Genomic DNA, 20,499 nt, shown 5'->3' with positions numbered 1-20,499 from the left:
CTTCTGTTTACTCCAGTTTAAAACATTCCGAAAAATCTTAAAAGCCCACGTAAAAAAACGCGCGCGCGAGAGTTAACAGCGATTCTTCTCCCCCGAGGGATAGCTTTGAGCGTCATTTGAGGGATCCTCGACCGCGCGTCAAACGCACGAATCGTAGCGGTGGCGTCGGAGCCGTTATCCAACGTTAAATCGCGGTATCGCGAGACGTGTAAGCGGCCGGGACGGGAGGGAAGAAGAGAGAGAGAGAGAGAGAGAGAATCGCGTAGTTTAATAATTTGAATCCCCGGAGCGGCCCGGTGGACATACGGGGACGATCGAATTACCCCTTCCGTACGCCCTTGACGGGCCCTCGGATTATTCCTCCCTCAGACCGGCCCTGCGTCGCGTCGGGTTGACTCGACTCAGCAGCGATCGAGTGGCAGAGACGGGGGAGGTGTATACGGAAGAGAGGGGAAATTCGGCGAACAAGAGGAAGTATGGAGGAAGAGAGAGAGAGAGGGAGATGACGGGAAACCGAGAGAGAGAGAGAGAAAGGAGAGACGCGGAGTTGCTGCAGAGCTTGCGCGGACAAAGGGAATCTGCAGCTCCAGTCGTTCGCTCGCTCGCTCGCTCGTTTCGAGCCCTCCCTCCGTTCCTCCCCCGCCATCGCACACACGCGGATATATTTCGTAGCGTGCAGTTCTCTGCACGCACGCACGCACGCATGCATGCAGAAACCGCGGGTACAGTCGCTCGAGGAAGCAAACTTTCGGAATTGCATGCATTCCCTTTCTCACCGTTACACTCTTATTCGCTTCGTCCGTTTCGTCTTTCTTCTCTCTGTTTTGCCTTCTTCGCCTCTTCTTTCTACCCTTCTTCTAGTAGCCGAGCGGGAGAGGGAGATAAGGAGGCTACGGTCATGAAGTCATTCCACGACCTACAGAGCGACGCCCTGGTACCCGAGTGACGAACGGAATTATCAGTCACGCGTATATATGTATCGTGTATGTACAACAAACGGAGGAGATAAAAGTGTGAAACGAAAAAATCGGTTAGCTCGAGAGATGATGAATATTTAACGCGATGACAGCGAGCTGTCATCGCGAATACGCTGGATCGGTTTTTTAAATCATTGTACTTTCCCCTTTTTCCTTGTCCCTGCTCTTTGTCTTCTCTTCTTTCAAATTTTGAGGATCCTCGCAGCGGCCATGTTGGATGGTGACGTCAGAGGCGAGAGAATGATAGAAAAGATCATTTAACGAAGCAACATTGCAAATATCTTTAGCGCACTTGTTCGAAAACTATTTTTGCCCCTTGATAATCAATCGACAACCGTAAAATGATCGTGATATCAGGCTTTGTCCTCCAAGGAACGACTGCGCATGCGCAAAGACCAGACGGAGTACACGTATTACGTAGTCATTTTAGAACTGTTAATTGATTATAAAGAGAAAGAGAGTGTGCTAAAGTAAAAATATTTCATCGAAATATTTTTTATTTCAAAATGCCAGGCAAGAATTTTTAACTCGTGTTTTCTCTCGCCTCTGACGTCACACAATTCCAACATGCCTTAACTATTGTAGAAATTAAAGGTAGCAGTCCTATACGCACGCACAAATATGTGCAGTTGTACTCTTTATTTAAATTACATTTTCATGAAAGTGCCAGAATAAGAGCTTTATTTTTAACTGTCAAAATTTTTTTTTTTTTATTATATAATATGGGACATAATTATTATAAGAATATAATTATATAATAAAACATATTGTATTATATTTTATTATACATTTTTTATTATATAATTATAAAATAAAATTATATTTATTATATAATTATTAAATACTGTAAAAATTCGCAAAAATATGTATTGATTTTGGCGAGAAAACAACGCGTGCGTGCGGCATTAGGCCTCCTTTTCATATTCGAGATTAAGAGAGGCCTCGACTCCGTGCTGGAGCAAGAGCGGCCGCGACGAAGCGCAGACACCCGGTACAGTCGCGCGAGTAAGCTCATCGGATCCGCGTGATTTCTCCTCCTTTATCTTTCCCTTTTTTCCCCCTTCTTTCTCTCTTTTGCTCTCTTTCTGTTCTTCTTCGGTTTCGTCGCCCCGTCTCACGAGTACCTATACCCTACCTGCCTATACTCGCCCGTCTGCCTACGGCCGAAGGTACTTTGGGCCGAGCGCGCGTTCCGCCGTCCGATCGATGTCGCTCGCCTACGAAAGCTTTCTGCAGCAGTCGCAGAATGCTCGTGGCGCCGATTAACAGCGGCAGCAAGCACAGACGGCGGCGGTTCCCGAAAAAGGCGCGCGCGCGCGCGCTCCACAAATATTCGCGACCGGAGCAGCCACATGTCACGAGACGCATATGCATTCGCAGATACATGTTGCGCGATGTTTCGATTCAATAGGGCGTTCGATACACTATTGTTCCTTTTCCACAGCGAGAATCGATGCTATGTATTCGATTTTGTCTTTTCTTTCCGCGTAAGATATTTAAAGATCGTACACGGAGGGAATTTTCTCTTAGAATTTAGCCGAAAAATTCGGGCAATCGTGGAACAATATATACGGTATTCGAAGAATTTGATAAGAATTTTTATAATTAATATACAGCACGACAAAAAATAATTTACCGCAATAAGATATAAAATATGTTCGATTTTAAGGAAACATTCTAAAGGAAAATTCCTTTTCTGTGTAGAAATCAGTTGTGATAAATTAAAAATTTAAAAACGTGTGATAATGAAATGAGAGAATTTTTATGCAATCGGTCGATAAAAATTATGTCATGAATATATGGATAAGAGAAAATTATGTAATGTAAAATTAAGCTGTTGCAAGAACTATTGAGAGCAAAATCGAAGAGTTTGGTCGTGTGAAAGTGAAGAATCGATCGATATCATTGTTTCTTTAACACTATACTTAATTGTCTGACATTTATTAAAGCCACCGAGAGAATGACAAGATAAAACAATGTAATTACAAAATTATATTTTACAATTTCTTAATGATTTCATGTTATCAATATTTTTAATAGATAATAAGATCTTAATCTTATAGTCGATACGATTAAATATTTAAAACCAATAAAAATAATTAACCAAATTTGACAGAGAGTAATTATATATTACAAACTGCTATTCTTTTAATAAAAATAAATTATTTTATTTCTATTTAAAATAAATTCACGAATTGTTCACGACACTTATATAATATATGAAGTTAATGAATGAAATAAAATTAAGATCCTGGAGTTGTCAATTAAGTGTCGCTGTTTTTAGATATGCAACAAAAATTGTGTTAATAGTATCGGACAGCGGAACGCGAAACGAGAAAACGAGGAGAAAACAGGGTAACTCGACGCTCGCGGAAAAGCGTCGCGCGGATATCAGTTAACGTTACGATTATTGATTAAATCCGGCGGAGTTAAAATATATAGCTACACACCGTCTCGCAGTAGAGTCGCGCTGCTCTACCCCCTTGTATCGATTATGTCTCACGTAGCAGGTCCCGTCAATATCTGCGACACATCGTGAATTTCGGGGGTTAAACCGCGCTGCAACTCGACTCGATAAATCTCTTTCTAGCCACCCTCCCTCTCTTCTTCCTCTACCGCCGCCACCCTCGTTATTGCATTCTTCCGATGTGCGCGCGATCCGTATCCATTACCTCTCCTCCATATAAATAAATTCGACCGATAAAGATTCACGGCCATAAAAATCAGAAAGTCCAATCGGATCGTTAATTTCGAATTCAGCTCTATTTCCGCGAGAACACATATTCGTACGTATGTAAATTTTCCCACGTGAAGTTGTGAGACACGCGAGATTTTTTTTTTTTCGTACTTGCAAGTACCGGACACAACGATTCAGAAATATACACATATTTACCCTGAAAATCATGCTAATCATGGGACAATATGGTATTGGAAGAATTTTATCTATTTAAGAGTGTCTCTCTCTCTCTCTCTCTCTCTTTAATTAATATTTTTATCGCAATAAAAATATTAATATCTATCATAATAAGATATAAAATATGTTCGATTAATTTTATTATGTGCATATCAATATTTTTTATTGTGGTAAATATCATTAATCAGAGAAAATATGAATATCTGTTACAATGAGATATAAAATATGTTTGAAAAAATATTAATATCTATCATAACAAGATATAAAATATGTTCGATTAATTTTATTACGTGCATATTAATATTTTTTATTGTGGTAAATATTAATCAGAGAAACTTTTATAAAATTCTTCCAATATCGTATTATCCTATATACAATTACCACGATTTTCAGGGTAAATAGGGAATGATGACGTTCCTCCTTTTCTTTTGCTCTTTATGTCTTTTGTTAGATTTCTTTTGAACGATCGTGGAAAGGATATGCCAATCGAGAACGAGGTCGTCGAACAACAGTACTGTCGATTTTGCGGTGGCCTTTCCTTGATCGATGAATGATAGCGAGTGCATTCTCGTTTATCAATTATCTCGCGACATAGGATCAAGTAACATGATCAGCTCGATAGAAATATCTTTTATTATATTTATATAATTTTATATACATATTTGCATAATTTATTATATTTTATATCATTAAAAGCCAAGACCTGTCAAAGTAGTTTCTTCGTACAGATTTACGTTTTTTTAGCTTCTCCGAATGAACGTGTGGTTTATTGTTAACGAGATATATAGAAAAATAGAAGAATAATTTGCTTTCCGAAGTATATATTGGAAGATCGCAGACCGAATTTCAGAAGCACCCTATATACGACTAGTGCATACAAGCGCGCGCGGTGAACGCGATGCACACATGAGATACGCGTTTTCTTCGCGTGTCGTCGTCTCACTGCCGTGTCAAGGACAGCGAGGGAAGGAGTCGACGGTTTGCGCAGACTTTCCTCCGAAAAATCAAATACGAAATATAGTATATCTCGCGTCATGATCGCCGACGTAATCGTAGGCCCATTCAGATGCGGATGCGCTTATATTTGTCTGGGTTGCAGTCTCTTTGAGAATTAATTTTAACGAGTTGCATCGACTGTTTTTGAAGATTTACAATTTGTTTCACGGGATGATCGTTTTGATCGATTATTAAAAAATGAAAAAATTAAATTGATCGACAATGGAATCGCGATTATGTATTAATGCAAACTCTATAAAAATGATCTATTATTTGTAAGTTTTGTTATTATTACTATTATATTTCGGCATTTTTATGTACGTAAAAAGTACATTAAAAATAATATTGAAAGAAAAACTTTGGGACAAGAAAGTGGAGGTGTATGCGGAGCGAACAAGTTCAATTTAATTCGAGTAACGAACACGAGGACCTAAGAATGTTTCGTATACTGAGTGTCCTAAGATTATCGCTGTCACAACTCCTTCAGATTATTTATTTAGAGTCAACCTTCTTATTAATGATGGATTATTATTTGACATGAATTTTTAATTTTTATTATTAATAATTTCGATTATTAGACAATTTAAGTCAAATTAACATTTTATCACAGCTCAAAATAAATCCAATTATTGTTACGTAAAGCACTTTTATTACCTATTTATGTTCTGAATAAATCAACATATTGCAATCATTTATTTTATATAATATTAATATATGTATATATACAGGATGCCCGGCATGAATCCCTACACGGAGAAAATTTTCTCTCAGAATTTACTCGGAAAATCATGGTAATCGTGAAAGAGTTTATCTCTGATTTACCACAATAAAAAATATCAATATGTACATACATAGTAAAATAAAAATCAAACATATTTTAAATATCTTATTGTGGTAGATGTTAATATTTTTTATTCTAGTAAATATAGATTAATTAGAGAAACTCTTAAATTCGTCCAATACTATATTGTCTTACAATTATGATGATATTCAGTAAATTCTACGAGAAAATTCTGTGTACCTTTTATGTGCAGGTAGAGCGGTTTAAATCGAGCAGAAAAGTCCTCCATCGTTTTGCGATCTTGGCAATAATTGATGAGAAATTAATTGAAAAAGATTCGGCCAATCCGCGGGACCGTAAAGCGCGGAACGAGAAGAGACATCCCACTGTTACAGGTATTGCTGAGCGCAATACATAATTAAACTTGATTATTAATCCCACGCCGCGTAACATTGGGTTGTCTCGTCTCGTCGCGTGCTAATCTTTTTTAATTAATTTCTCATTAATTATTGTAAAGATCGCAAAGCGGTAGACTTTCCTACTCGGTTTAAACCGCTCTATCTATGGGGTGATTATTACTAGTAGACACCCTCTATATAATATAAATATATTCATGTTCTAGAAGATATGAAAGTGTCAAATAATGTACAGGGTGTTTCTAAAACTATATGTCAGAGATTTTAAAGGTGTCCAAAAATGCTTTCCTTCTGAGTTATAGTTAAAAATATGGGTAAAAAAAATTGAAAATTATAGCATTATTGGAGCAATGTTTACAGAAACTTTTTCTCACATTTTGACTCCAAAAATACATCTTTAAAATCTCTGACATGTGTAGTTTTCGAAAAAATAGCCTGGTAAAAAAGATGAAATACATATCTCATTGTCTCAGAGAATAAAATACATATTTAAAAAATATATATTAGCATTTTTGCTCTCACATGTACAGATACATCTCTGTATTATTGTAACTTCGTGAAACAGAAGAGGGAGTTAGCTCGCGCGCGTTTCAGAATGAAAATACCTGAAATAAATTCCGTTCGCTTTCGGGACACCCCGTAGACGCGATCGGTTTGTGTCGCTGGCTGGCTGGCGGGCAGGCCGAAATTGCGCCGGGAGCGAATCCTGGGAGCAAGATACGCGGCTTCGGGTCGAGTAAGCACCTCGACGTGGAGCACCAATCACGGGCGCGAGCATCGTTGCGTGCCGGCACGTCTCGCTTGACGGAGCGGGGCGAAAAGGGAGGCATAAAAAAAAGAAGAAAAAACCGGCGAAATGACGAGAGAGGCCGGAGCCATCCTTCGCGACCGCGCGACGACTCTCGCCGGTTGGCGGCGGCGTGTTTTCGCACGCGCGCAGATACCGAGGAGAGCAGGACAGCGGGACGCAAATATTCAATCACTCGGTTCAAACAGTGGCGCACACAGAGCCGAGAATGAAAAGAGAGAGGGAGTTTGTCACGCGACAAATAATCGTGCGCGTAAAAAATTTAAACAAGCCGATGCGCTCCTTCGATCCTCTCGAATTCTCATCCGCGAAACATTGTTTTTTTTTTTTTTTTTTTTTTTTTAATGTTTCGTCAAAATGTAAAATAGAAATCCGAGGCATGGTTCTCGCGTCTTTTCTCGAGACATCGTAAAATGGATAAATTAAAAATGAAAGCTCGATCAACTTTTCATCAGTTTTAAGATGTTCTTATCGGAATCAATAATTAATGAAGTACGTATTTCGTAAAACCACGGAGAAGGTAGTGTTAATCAACTTTGTACGTTAGCTATATAGATACACAGAGAAAATTTTCTCTCAGAATTTATCCTGAAAATCATGGCAATTGTGGGACAATATGGTATTTGAAGAAATTTACAAGCTTCTCTGATTAATATTTTTTTTTATCACTATAAAAAATATTTAAATCTACCGCAATAAGATATGTTCGATGAATTTTACTATGTACATATTAATACTTTTTCTTGAAATTGTAAGAAAAAATTCTCTCTGTGCCTTTTTTTCCCTAAAAAAAATGTCACGGTTTATTTTTTAATCAGGAGGTCGCAGCGATCTCTAAGGGTGACGCCGAACTCGGCAACGCGTTCATATTCGACGGCTAACGATGATGGTGCGCCGGGGTCGCTTTCGTCGGCGAGAAAGATTTAATTTTGGCTCGCACTCAAAACACACACGCATGCACACAGACATATATATATACGGCGATGCAGGTTCGTCGTCCGGCGTCTGGCGCACGATCCAAATAGCCGGTCACAAACCGAACCATCCTCTTCGTTGCCGCGCGAAGAACGGCGAAAATAATCTCTCGTTTCCGATAAATCGCGGGACTTTGCGCTTCCAAGCGCGTCCGGTTTTCAGGATCTCATTCGATATCGCGGGACAGGAATACGACGGAAAGAAAAATCGGTCGAATTAATTTTCAAACCGATCCTATTATTTGATACGAGAGAAAGAGAGAGACTTTTTGTCGGAAGTGGTCATATATAATTGAATTAAAATCGATCGAACAAAAATGCAGCGAAATTAGAGCGCTGACAAATTGGCAAAGATTGGCGCGAAGTGAGAATTTGAAATGATCAAGTTGGATACATTTTTATGTAATCAAATTATATAATTATATTCACGCAATTATAAAATAAGAATTACGTGGTCGGTTATATATTTGAATAAAATAAAATTGCTAACAATTTTTTCCTTCCGCAAAATTTCTTGAAATATAATTTGCGGTTTTGTTCTAAAACGCGATAATTCATCAAAAGTTCAATCAAACATCTATACTTTGCAGGCACGTATGTTGATTTTACTGATTGAGTTAGAAATGAGTTTGCGGAATAAAAGCATCAAGTTTTCCGGAACATCCAATAAAATAAATTCCACAACGATATATATTCTTAAATGTGCAATTATTGAGAAATCGTATATCGGTAATGTTACGAATTATTTTAAATAATTTAGAGATAATATACAACTAATTTACTTGTGTGTGATGAGTTGGAATACGTGCGAAATGAATTATCGCGTGAAAACGATAATATGAGAGAATATTATCGCACGCACACCCACACATCCCAGACGTTATTATGATTATTTTTACAGAGCTTCCACAGAATCCAAATAGCGTTTGCATTTTCAACGTAATTAGTCTACGATAATTGCGTTCATCACTCGCGTATTAAATTTCATACAGAGAGTTTAACGTTTACACTGTAATTACTTGTTACGATAAAATATTTTTCTTCACATATACATATATATACCATACATATATATCTTTGCAACTGTGTTAAAGTCATATAGAGCTCGTGTTCTTGTTCAGCAATAAGCTACGAGCGTTTACTGCTAAACGAACATTTCTGGTACACCCTATAGATATATTATCGGTAAATATTATTTGTTATGTATACGATAAATCGTGTAGTTACATTATACGCACGATTCAGAAACATCGAAGAATCGAGTTTTCGGAGAAGACGGAAAGAAGCGAAAAGGGAAGAGAAAAAAATCATGGCGGAAAAAAGCATGGTGCAGCTGTTTGCCGTACCTTATCACTGGCGAGACATCCTGAATGACCGGCGCTCCTTCTTATCTTATCCGTGTCGCGATATATCTGAGCCCCCTGAGCGCTGAAATCTGGAACACTTCAGCCACCCCTTCTCCCCACAGAGAGAGAGAGAGAGAGAGAGACACAACAATTTTCACGTAGAAACACACACACACACACAAACGCGCACGAGCGAGCGAGTACGTCCGAGATGATGCACGAGGAGGAAAAGTTTTGGAGGCACGCACGTTGGCGACGCGATAAAAAACCGGATACGAACGCGGACGGATGGACGGGGACGAGTAAACCGGCGCGCGATATCACGAGACTCCGCGAAAAAGCAAAGCCGCGCGTGCCGGCCGGCCGGCGAAACGTCGAGCGGGCATTTCGAACGCGCACTCTGTGCACTTGCGCGCGCGGCGCCCCTGGCGGCGGCGGATCGAAGCCACGCCGCGGCCGCGCGGATAAAAGGGAGGAGCGGAAGGTAAGGAGCGGCAGTCGCTTACCGACGCGGCGCGAGCGGAGGTCGGTAAAGTAGCGCGCGACCGCGTCGATAAGCTCCTGCTCACGTCAGGTAGAAAATGGTCAAGGATTACTTTCTTGGCGGACGCTGAAAAGTGAACGGCTGAGTGTTTCCGCGATCGGTACGCTTATGCGGGCGCGGTACCATTGGAAAATTATAGAAATTGTCAATTTATATATTACCTAAAGAATCATTAATGCAAGTTTATATTAGATTCTTGATAATAAAATTATGGCGATCCTCCGAAGAATGCATTATACGATATTTTATAGAATATTTATCGAAATTTAATTATTTTTGTCAATCAGATATATGTCCCTAACAGCATACATATTCAGGAGACATCTAGAGAATGTAAAATATTTTCTGGATGTCCTCTGAATGTTTTCTGAACGTCTTTGCTAAGCTGTTATTAGGGATATTATATACCTGATTGATAAAAATTATTAAATTTCGATAAATATTCTATAAAGTATCGCGTAATGCATTTTTCGCAGGATTGCTGTAATTTTATTATCGAGAATCTAACTGTACGCTCTCTTCTTGCATTAATTATTCTTTTTATATACTTGAAGAATGCACTCTCTCGAGGTTGTATTAAGTCTTTTTAAAATATTTGTACTTTTGGGAGTTACCATGTCAGATGCGATAAAATAGCATTGTCTCAAGAAACTAGAGAGAAGATTCCTCTCTTCTGTCGAGAAAGTGTTCGTTTCTCACCGCGGACTTTCTTGCCGTTTCGAACATCAGCTAAAGCACCCGGAACGTGTTTCACCTCGCGAATATTGTAAAATGCGTTTAGACGATGATTTATTGAGAAGATCACGGACAATTCCGATGTACTTTCACCCCTGCTTCCTCGACAAATTGAGTCGTTAATAAATTGCAGTGGTTAATATATATGTATATGTACTAAATAGATCTTTTTGTCTTATAATCTCATATTAATTAATCTTATATTTTTTACATATCAAACTTGCGAAGAAATTATATTTTATGTGAAGAATTTCATTACATTTTTTATTAAGAGAATATTTTATTTATATCATTCTTTTATTATTTCTGTTGCGAGCACCTTTGTTTAATTAAATTGCTCCTAATAATAGTTTAGCGTATGATTATTTTATTTTATTCTTTTAATGAATAAATATAATTAATAAATAATTACATTATATATCAATATTATATATTCATATGTTATACTCCCATTTTTTAATTTTGGTGATTTTTAAATGATGTGTAAAATAATTTAAAAATAATTAATAACTTTTTTCAATAATAAGACTTTTCGAAAAACATAACATACTTTAATTAAATTTAAAATAGAATTAAGTAATATAAAAACATATGTTCAAAATATTTGTTGCTTAAAAAAAGACCAACCATGAAACGTTTATACACCATCAGATTATTCGTGAAGGCAAATGAGCAAGAGATAGTAGAATTTGTATTCACATTCGTAACCGCTATCAATTTGACGAAAGATCATGCAATAATACGAGCAACGTACAACTCACAGTACGTCGTAATAGCTCGTAAGTGATAAGATAAAACGAAGCGATCGCGTTCATCGTTATTTAATATCGTAACGCATGAAAGATTCGGATGTTTCGGGACGCTTCAATACGCAAAAAGATTTTAAGAACGTGAACGACATAAATGTCGAAAAAGTCACCACGATCTCAATCCACCACATTTGAGCTGGTATCTTTCAATGATTATAGATCATATTCAAAATGTTGTCCTGATAAACAAAGATATTCGCGAGACATCATTAGAGCTTTTCCCAAGTTTCTCTATTTATGTTCTATTATATACACTCTTCATAATTTTATAAAACAATGACAATTTATAAAACTCCTATTTTGATGAGATAAAAATGTCATCATTAAAAAGCATCGTACTAATAATCAATATATCGTTACAGCAATATACAATATATTATTTGGAAAATCCAATGTGTCATTCTTGAAATCGGAGAAAATAATTATATGTATATAATTTTATGACTCTCCAGCATGTCGCTTCTTTTCACGACATTTGTCGGAGACGTCATCAAATTCAAAATCAAATTCCCATCTCAATTATTGAACGGACTCGTGGGAGAAATCGCAGCTCGCGACGTCGCTGACCGCGACGATCGGCGAAAGATCGACCTTATTCTCGCGCGCTTACCTGAAGCTCCGCTTGTGAGACATCGATCTCCCCTCGGTAGACGAACTCGATGATGAACTTGAGGTCGTTGAAGCACACGTCTTGCGGCATGATGATGGTCGGGTGTTTACATGGATTCGACAGCAAAAGTTTTTGAAAGTAGGAACTACAGGCCGACAACACCACCTACGCACACATAGAAATATGTATCGTAATGAAGATATATTAGAGAGAAAGACGATTAAAAGTCACAGTTAATCTCGACGCGTGAATTTATTGAGTGTCGCGAAAAAAAACCATCCGCTTTAAATCTTCGTACCGTAAATCTTTCTACTTTTCCCTCCCCGGACATATTTGTTTGAAACTACGGAATATTCTCTCGCAAATAATTTTCATCATTCAAAGCTGAAGTATCGATATTTTGACAAGAGAGAGTTTGACAGTCGAGACAGGATCGAATTAATTAAACTGTAACACACAGAGAATTTGCTCTTAAAATTTATCCTGAAAATCATGATAATCGTGGGACAATATGGTATTGGAAGAACTTTATGAGAGTTTCTCTGATTAATATTTACTACAATAAACAATATTAATATCTATCACCATAAGATAAATTTTACTATATCAATCCATAGTAAAATTAATCGAACATATTTTCGATATCTTATTGTGATAGATATTAATATTTGTTTTGTAGTAAATCTTCCAATACTCTATATCGTCCCACGATTATCATGATAAATTCTACGAAAAAATCTTTGAAACGAATGCACGAAAAATCGACACCAAGAAAATGAATCTAATCCGCGATATTATCGATCGATTTTGCATTATTTTATATAGATTTGTAATTATAAATTGCTAGATTACATATTTAAAATCTCCCTCTCTTGTCTCGTTCAATCTAAAATGTAATGAAATAATTGAATTCCTTTTATCGAAAATTGAGCGAAATTGCTAATAATTTATTGGAGTTGAAATCGAGGACTGACCCCCGTTAATCGCGGTCGCGCGATCGATCGATCGATCTCTCCTTTCTTCTCCGCGTTCTCCACGCACAGGACGGCCTACCTTATGCGCTTTTAACGAGGCCTCGTTGCACGCCAGGGTGACGTCGACGAAGGCTTCGGTCTGCAGGAGCTGGTGAAACACGGACGTCATGTTCGACTGGTAGTTGTTCCAGCGCAGGCAGTAGTGCTGCCCGGCCATGCCGCCGCTGCAACAGAGAGACGGAAAAGATCGATTGAGTGTTTTTCCGCTTTCTCTACGTGTCGGCGGATTCATCCAAGAGTCATCGTCGACGAAGACCAAGAAGAGATCCCCCCTTTCCCGCGTTTATCCCTTATCCGCGATAGTCATCCCCGTCCTAGTATCCTTTCCCCTACCACGAGAGATCGATTCGTAGAGAGCGGGATAGTACCTGTAGTGCACGCCCCAATAACGATCTGTCTCCATGAAATATTGGGTTTCTTTTTCCGCCACGACCGCCGGGAGAAGATATCTCCGAGAGGTTTTACGTACCGGGGGAGACGGGATCCAAGAGCGTACGAAAAAGACGGCCGAGAGAGTATAGGTAGGGTGGAAGGTAGATATACACGTGACACGTGAACGGAAAAAGAGAAAGAAGGAGAAGAACAAGAGGGGGAAAAAAGAGATGTAAAGAGAAAGGGAGAGAGATCTCTATCTCTCTCTCGTTGTGCCCCGGGTGCTGCTGGGTTTCGCCGAAGGGAAAAGAAAAGGGAGGAAAGAAGAAGGGTCTTCGCGGGACATAACACAGAGGAAACCAGAAGAGAGCACTTTCCCGCGTATTCCCGGACGAAAAGTTGCCGGGATCGAACCCCCGTAGAAGAGAGTAGAATCGCGAGTCGAATCGGCACAAGACTCGCGAAGACCGACGAGGTTCGGGCGTTGGTCTGCCCCCGTTCGCGACATTCACCTGTTCCGTGGACCGTGCTTTATCTGCCTCTATCTATGTGACTCTTTATACCGGGCCATTCCGCCCGTTATCTGTCCGTAGGAACACGCGCTTTTATCAGTTGCTTAGACGTGCGCCGATAACGGGGAAACTTTAAGCTCGCGCTTGCCTCGCGTTTTGCTGGCTTCTCCGTCTCCCTCTCTCTTTCTTTCTTTCTCTATCTGATATTCTCTCCTTTTCCCCCCTCGTTCTCCCGACTCTCCTTGCGCTCGTTTCGACGTTGCCTTTCATCCGCTCACTCGCGCCGCTCGAAGAACACCTGGAAAATTCTTCGCGACACTTCACTCCTGGTGTCTTCGGCACCAGGACTCTAGTGTTATGCAGACGCGAGTCTTGTGACGAAAAATCTACTCGTCTAATTAAGATTGTTTTTCAGAAAATTTTATGCGAATGCGTAAATATTTAGTTTGCAATCCTCAACTTTCGACTCTTAACCGTTATTAAGTTCTGATCCTTCGATCCTCATCTCTCAACACTTTCGAACTCTCTATCGTATATATCTGACGACTCTCTCAATCTTTCAACTCTCTCAAGTCTCGACTCGCAACTGTCTATAGAGTATACAAAACAATTATTTCATTTAATCAAATGCCCGCGGTCTCTCTAATCCGTCTTCGTATTATAATTATATCATATCGTGTGTATTCCATTATCGTAGCTTTTATTCGAAATAAAGCGTACGTTTTAACACGTATTTTCCTTTTCCTCCCGAGCTAACTCTTCGTCTTTCCCCGACATCCCTTCGCCCTTCATCACCCCTTTTATATACCACACGTTTGTACCATCTGCCGTTTCTCCAACTATCCTTCGAGGGCCCTCGACATAGACGCACCTGCGAACGCTTGCAGGTAACGCACGATTGTTGTGTGAATGTACGCGAACACGTCTCTGTGTTTGTGTGCGTGCATGTGACATACTCTTACTTCGCTCGGTCTTCTCTATATACGTACTCGCAGATTATGTTTGCGCGCGTGCTATTCCACCTGTGTGATCGATTATTGCGACAAATCGAGCTGGTGAATACCGAGATTGATAGCGAACGCTCGAAATTCTCGAAGCATTCCATGGTGCATTATCGTCCCACTGCTTCAAGTTAGTTACCCAGACAACAAGACGTCTAAAATCAGGATATAAAACGTCTTGGTCATTAAGATGTATTTTAGACATCGTTAAAACGTTTTGTGTTTTTAGACGCGATGTTGTTCGGAAAAGTTCGAGTGAAGCTCAAAACTTTTCCTGTGCTTCTCAGGATCGATTACGAAATTTGGAAAAATGTTAACCCCCTCTATGCAAGTGAAATCGATCGATTTACACCGCGTGTCTCTGTCCAATTCTGCCTCCCAAAATACAGGATTAATTAAATTGGGATTGGGATTAAATTGAATGGAGATATTTTTCGCTCGCTTTATTTTTAAGCGAGGCAACGGCGTGTGCTGGCTGTCGTTTCGCAAAACTTGGAGAAACTTTGAAATCTATCGCGTGAAATCGAAATCGGACTGCCTTGTGCCCGAGTTTATGCGTGCGTGTCGCACGGCACATAACACGCGAGTCGCGTAACAGGTATGCGCGCACATTGATATCATTGAAATTGGGTTATCCGGCGAGTCGAGCGCGAAGACGCGCTGATAATTCGTGATAACGGAAAGGAAAGACACGATAATCGATCTTTGCGTGTTGACTTTGTCCGCTTTTTCTTTGTTCCTTTCTCGATTTATCTAATCCATCGTGTCGTAATTATCGCGTGCGCGTGATTCGACTGTGACATCGTAAAAAAACCTGGCAAACTTATTGTTAAAATGGGTAATAATAAGTGGTTTTTTTTGATGATTAGAGTTCTCTTATCAAGGTATTTTATCAATATAGTTAATGGAAAATAATTATAAGAGAAAAAGATGAGGAAACGTAAATGTATATTCCGTAATGCAACGTTACACTTTCTTTAAAACGTAGCAGGTGCATCTTGCAATAATTGCATATATATTAAAGTCCGTGAAATTTTTATATAAAATAACGCCGAATAAAATTTATAATTTGCTATCAAATTTATATCAAAAAATATATTTGAAAAACTTTTTTAATAACAGTGTATATCTAAAACGAGTTCGCTCGTTTCTACAAACTTTTTACAACTTTTCGATAAAAGTATAACGATAATTACACGATATGGTTTTGCCTGCTTTATGTTATATTGCCTTCCCTGTATTCCATTTTATTCGCGATAGAATATTTCGTATAGATGAATAGTCGTAAAGAATAATTCTAGCAGACGAAGGGGATCTTCACATAGTCATTTAAATAGTACTTTGTAAAAAATGGACCACCTTTTTATGCATTCTTTTTATGTGATTATATCGTTCGTTCTATATTCCACCACCGCGTTATACTTGCAACAATAAGTTCCACGGTTATTCTAGATTCTACCATACATTATCCGCGACAGAATAATTTGCACAGGCGAATAGCCGGAAAGACCCAACGCGATCCGATCGCGGCGTAAAAGTGGCTCACCTAGTTTTGAGAAACATTGTTAAGCTTCTGCTCCATGTGCGACACGGCCAACCGCGTTGATTTCAGGAGGATAATTGAGTGAAAGAAGAAAGACGCGCAATTAAAGCGGTTACGGAGAGAGAGAGAAAGAGAGAGAAACCGAGAGAAAACCGGATGCAACGCGACGTGAAGAAACAGAGTGAGACGGGATAGTCGGTGAGATGAGCTCGACACAGTGGTAAACAATTTTGCAAATATATGTATGTGTATACGTAAAAAGCAGAGAAAATTCATGATTTTTAATATTTATATTCATTAACGACATTAAGTATATTTTTTTTGTTGCAATTTTTTAATTTTCCTCCAGCAATAATACAAATGATATTTAGGACGCTTGTAGGATTTTCATCTACACGTAAAAAATGTGAAGCGCTCTCTGAAATTAATTTGATAAAATAAAAAATGTGAGCGAAACTGCACAAATTCTCTCTTATATACAAATCTTATCATCATAAATTATATTCCTTAATGAATAAAATATTAACGTTTCTAACTATATATATATATGTACAGGGTGTCCGGTAACTAACGGACCAACGATTACAAGTAGATTCTTTGGTCAATTTGGGTACGATTTTTCCTCAGCAAAAATGTCGAAAAAGGTCATCATTTTTTACAATTTTCCAATATTTGTCATTATGTATCTTTATAACTAAGCCTCAAATTAAAATTTTATTATAGTAAACTCTACCTGAAATTAACTGAAGAATGTAATTATATTAGACTTTTAACTCCAAAGCGTTTAGTTTTCAAAAAACTCATTTTTTTTTTGTTAAGGAAAAATCGTCTCCAAATTGGCCAGAGAATCCGCCCTTAATCATTGGTATCCATTAGTTACCGGACACCCTGTATATGTATACAATATATTCCGTCGTGATGGGTGAAGGAAAGAAAAAACTGGTATAATTACCAAAGTCAGACTAGACTTTTGAGCGTTTGGTATGAAACATTTTCAAATCGTCTGGATGCTATTGGGTGGAAAATACGACGCGGCCGATCGATCGCATTCATCGATACGCTTTCTCGACGTCGGTGCATCCTTTGACGCGCGCTGCACGCATCGCGATCTAAAACGCTTCGCCCAGTTTCTTCGGGGAGTTGTCGCCCCGTCGCGCGATTTTCCTGTCACTTTCACTGAAACCCGACGAGAGAGGAATAAGCCGCAGGCGGTGGGTGCCAAAGAAGCGTGGACGACGGTACGCAACGAGCGAAGGAGCCAGCTCGTTTCCCAACGAAAGCGCGAGAGGGTGAAAGGAAACACGGGTCTGGTCTCCTCGACGCGACACGCGGTGGAGGAAGATAATAAAAACGTTGATTGGAAGGGGGAGCCCGGTTTAGCTCGCACGCTAATCTTTCGCGTTAGAAAGCCACCGCTTTCCTGAGAGCTGCAAATTGATGCGCGCGAAAGAGTGGGCTTCATCTTGAAAGATCGTATTTTCCGTGGATATGCTGATAGAAGAAGTGTCTACGTTACAACTATGACAATTGTATGTCATAAATTTAATAAGAACGCTTACATTCGGATAAAACTTGCGATATTGAAAAATGCAACGCTGGTAATTGGAGAAAAAAGGAAGAGAAAATACAAGATACACACGGAATAAATATTAATTTTATAATGAAAAAAATGAAAGAGAAAATATATGAGAAAAGCACTGCAAATATAAATTTTTTACGTCTATCCTAAAAAAAAAAAAAAAAATGTAATAAAGGCAGAACACGGCGTGAGAGACTATCGAGAAGAGAAATCAAGAAAGCGAAGCGCTGGCATTAGCGACTGGTTTCTATCCCTTACGCTCGCGTTTTCTTTCGCAACCCCGAAGAAGCACGGGTTTTTCCCCGCTTTGTGCGGGGGGAGGGAGGGAGAGAGACCGCCTTTCCATCTTCCCTCTCGCGATTCATCTCAATTTTTCTTCGAGCTTTTTGTGTCCAATTTCACCTCGCCTCCCTGCCACGCCACGTTCTCTGCCATTCGCGGAGTAGACGAGCTCGCTCTTCGTGTTTCACTCCCCCCCCCTTCCTCCCCCTTCACCCCCGCTCTCTTCTCAATTCCTACCCTCTCTCTTTCTCTCCCTCTCTCTTCGTTTCTTCGCCCTTCTCGAGCGTTTCACGACCGTCATTCCGTCTCCCTCGCCGTCCTTCGCCCTTCTTTTTCTTGTCTCTCGGTCGTTTCATCGCTTCTTTCTCGACTCGCCCCCTCTCGCCATCCCCTTTCCCCTCCAGCCTTTCTTTCCCTCTTTCGCCGCGCGCCGCTCCTTGCTTCCATTTACTCGTTCCCTCTCTCGCCCTCCGTCTAAGACGTTATTTTCTCGTGGCCCCTTCGCTTCCACGGTTGTACGCTCTATCCTTCGTTCGTTCGTTCGTTCGTTCGTTCTTTCTCTCTCTCTTTCTTTCCCTTTCATCCCACCCCAACCGACAGGGCAAAACAATCTCCCCTTTTCCCTCGTTCTTCCCTATATCTCCATCCTGCCTCTCCCCATCTTTTTTCTTTTCTCCGTTGGCTTTTTCTCTCCCCCTCCTATATCCATCTATCTATCTATCTTTTGGTTCCGCTTCCTCCCCGACCCGACCTAACCCGCCTTTTCCCTCTTCTCTCCTCCTTCTCCTCGTCTCGCCTTGCACCACCGGTTCTTTCTCCTTCGCAGCCTTCGCCTTTTACGTTTTTCCAACGTTATCGACGTTCTCGCCTCCTCGCTTCTTCCCGGACTTTTCCCTTTCTGAGGGATCCTCTACTTCGAGAGGACGGCCAACCAGCTCTCTTTTCTCCGGGAAAACGCAGGCAGAAACCACCCCTTCATCCCGCTCCCTCATTCCAGTGCTATTTCGCGTTTCCAGGCGGAGGTCTGTGGAATCTTCCACGAGAGCTTCCTCCGTTCGTTCTCCTTCTTTCCAGCCTCCCTTTACTTTTCTCGGCTCCTTTCCTAGCTTCGCCGAGTCGCGAATGATAAAGGGGACTAATCAAATCTGCATGACGGCCGGTGGATTTTGCATAAAGTACCTCCCCATGTGCGAATCTCAAAAGTACTGGCTCAATACTGGTGCCAGAGTCGCCGGTATAAGTTGACATCGGGGTCACTACTGGGACAATGTCGGAATGATAACACGGGTCCCAGTCTCGACACAGAGTATTAGTACAGAGGCAACGTTGGTTGCCAATGTTGGGCCAACTCTTGATGCCAACTTTGGCCCGACACAAAGTATTAGTACTGGGACAACAACATTCATTATCAGTATTGGGCCAAATCTAACATTAGAAAAACCGATATGTTTAAAATCATTATAAATTAATGTTTCAAAATAAAAATGTTTGTTGTCATACACCAACGTATGGCCCAATGTATCCCCAGTGCTGATCCAATATATACGATTTTATCATCTCAGTACTATTTCACGTCTCGCCCCCAGTGCACGCCTAGTACTGATACGAAATTTGGCTCGGTATAGAAAATATTTTGTGTCAGTACGGTACACAAACATTGGCCCAATTTTCTTCCAGTATACTTGAACCGGTACTCGTGCTGCGGACAAAGTTGCTTGCTTCCCAGTAATCCGACACGAGTCGACTCGATACATGCCCAGTACTGAGACGATTCTCGGCCATCGATTAATACCATTTTCGGCCTTATACACGATCAGTACTGAGACGAGACTCGGAACAGAATATGATTGCATGGGAGTATTGGTACAGTACCAATTACCGAGACTGGTACAGTATTGATCTGGTGGTTTATCCGTACTGGGGTAGTACCACCTATCTATCAAGTCTTGGCAGCCAATATTGTGCCACTTCTGAGCCGTGTTGACAACTCTGGCAAAAGCCCGACATTCGCACATGGGTCGCTGTTATGATAACCCGGAATTTCTCGAGGATGTACAAATGTCAATTTGATACCGCCGCGAGGATAGATTTTCGCCCGAATTTTCTATGTAGGATAAGTCTCCCTGGGGTCTAGATAATAGTAAATTCAGTACTTTGAATAAGTACTGAAATTTATTTGTGTATTTAATATGAAAAAAATTTTTTTTATTTTTTAATTAGGAAAAATTTTATTATGCCCCCTCCTGTAAAAAATCCTGACTCGGAT

At 39.9% G+C, this 20,499-nt stretch overlaps 1 protein-coding gene across 2 annotated transcripts in view; it reads right to left on the bottom strand.

The window, feature by feature from the left end:
* The window catches only part of Psq (pipsqueak), a 60,748-nt gene that overhangs the window by 23,800 nt on the left and 16,449 nt on the right, over nt 1-20,499 (bottom strand). The window contains exons 1-3 of one of the 2 annotated variants that reach the window (XM_029305981.2): nt 13,313-13,814; nt 12,964-13,108; nt 11,911-12,075 (exon numbers count right to left, since the gene is read on the bottom strand). In XM_029305981.2, coding sequence (XP_029161814.1) covers nt 11,911-12,075; nt 12,964-13,108; nt 13,313-13,347 — 345 coding nt within the window. In that variant the 5' untranslated portion in view covers nt 13,348-13,814. Of the gene's footprint in view, nt 1-11,910; nt 12,076-12,963; nt 13,109-13,312; nt 13,815-20,499 lie in introns of those variants that run through there. The other variant, XM_029305982.2, reaches the window with a different exon arrangement.

This window comes from Nylanderia fulva, unplaced genomic scaffold (assembly GCF_048542155.1).
Source record: "Nylanderia fulva isolate GAGA-0341 unplaced genomic scaffold, ASM4854215v1 Scaffold3, whole genome shotgun sequence".
In the NCBI taxonomy this organism is placed as follows: Eukaryota; Metazoa; Arthropoda; class Insecta; order Hymenoptera; family Formicidae; genus Nylanderia; species Nylanderia fulva.
This window is presented reverse-complemented; position numbering and strand designations above follow the sequence as displayed.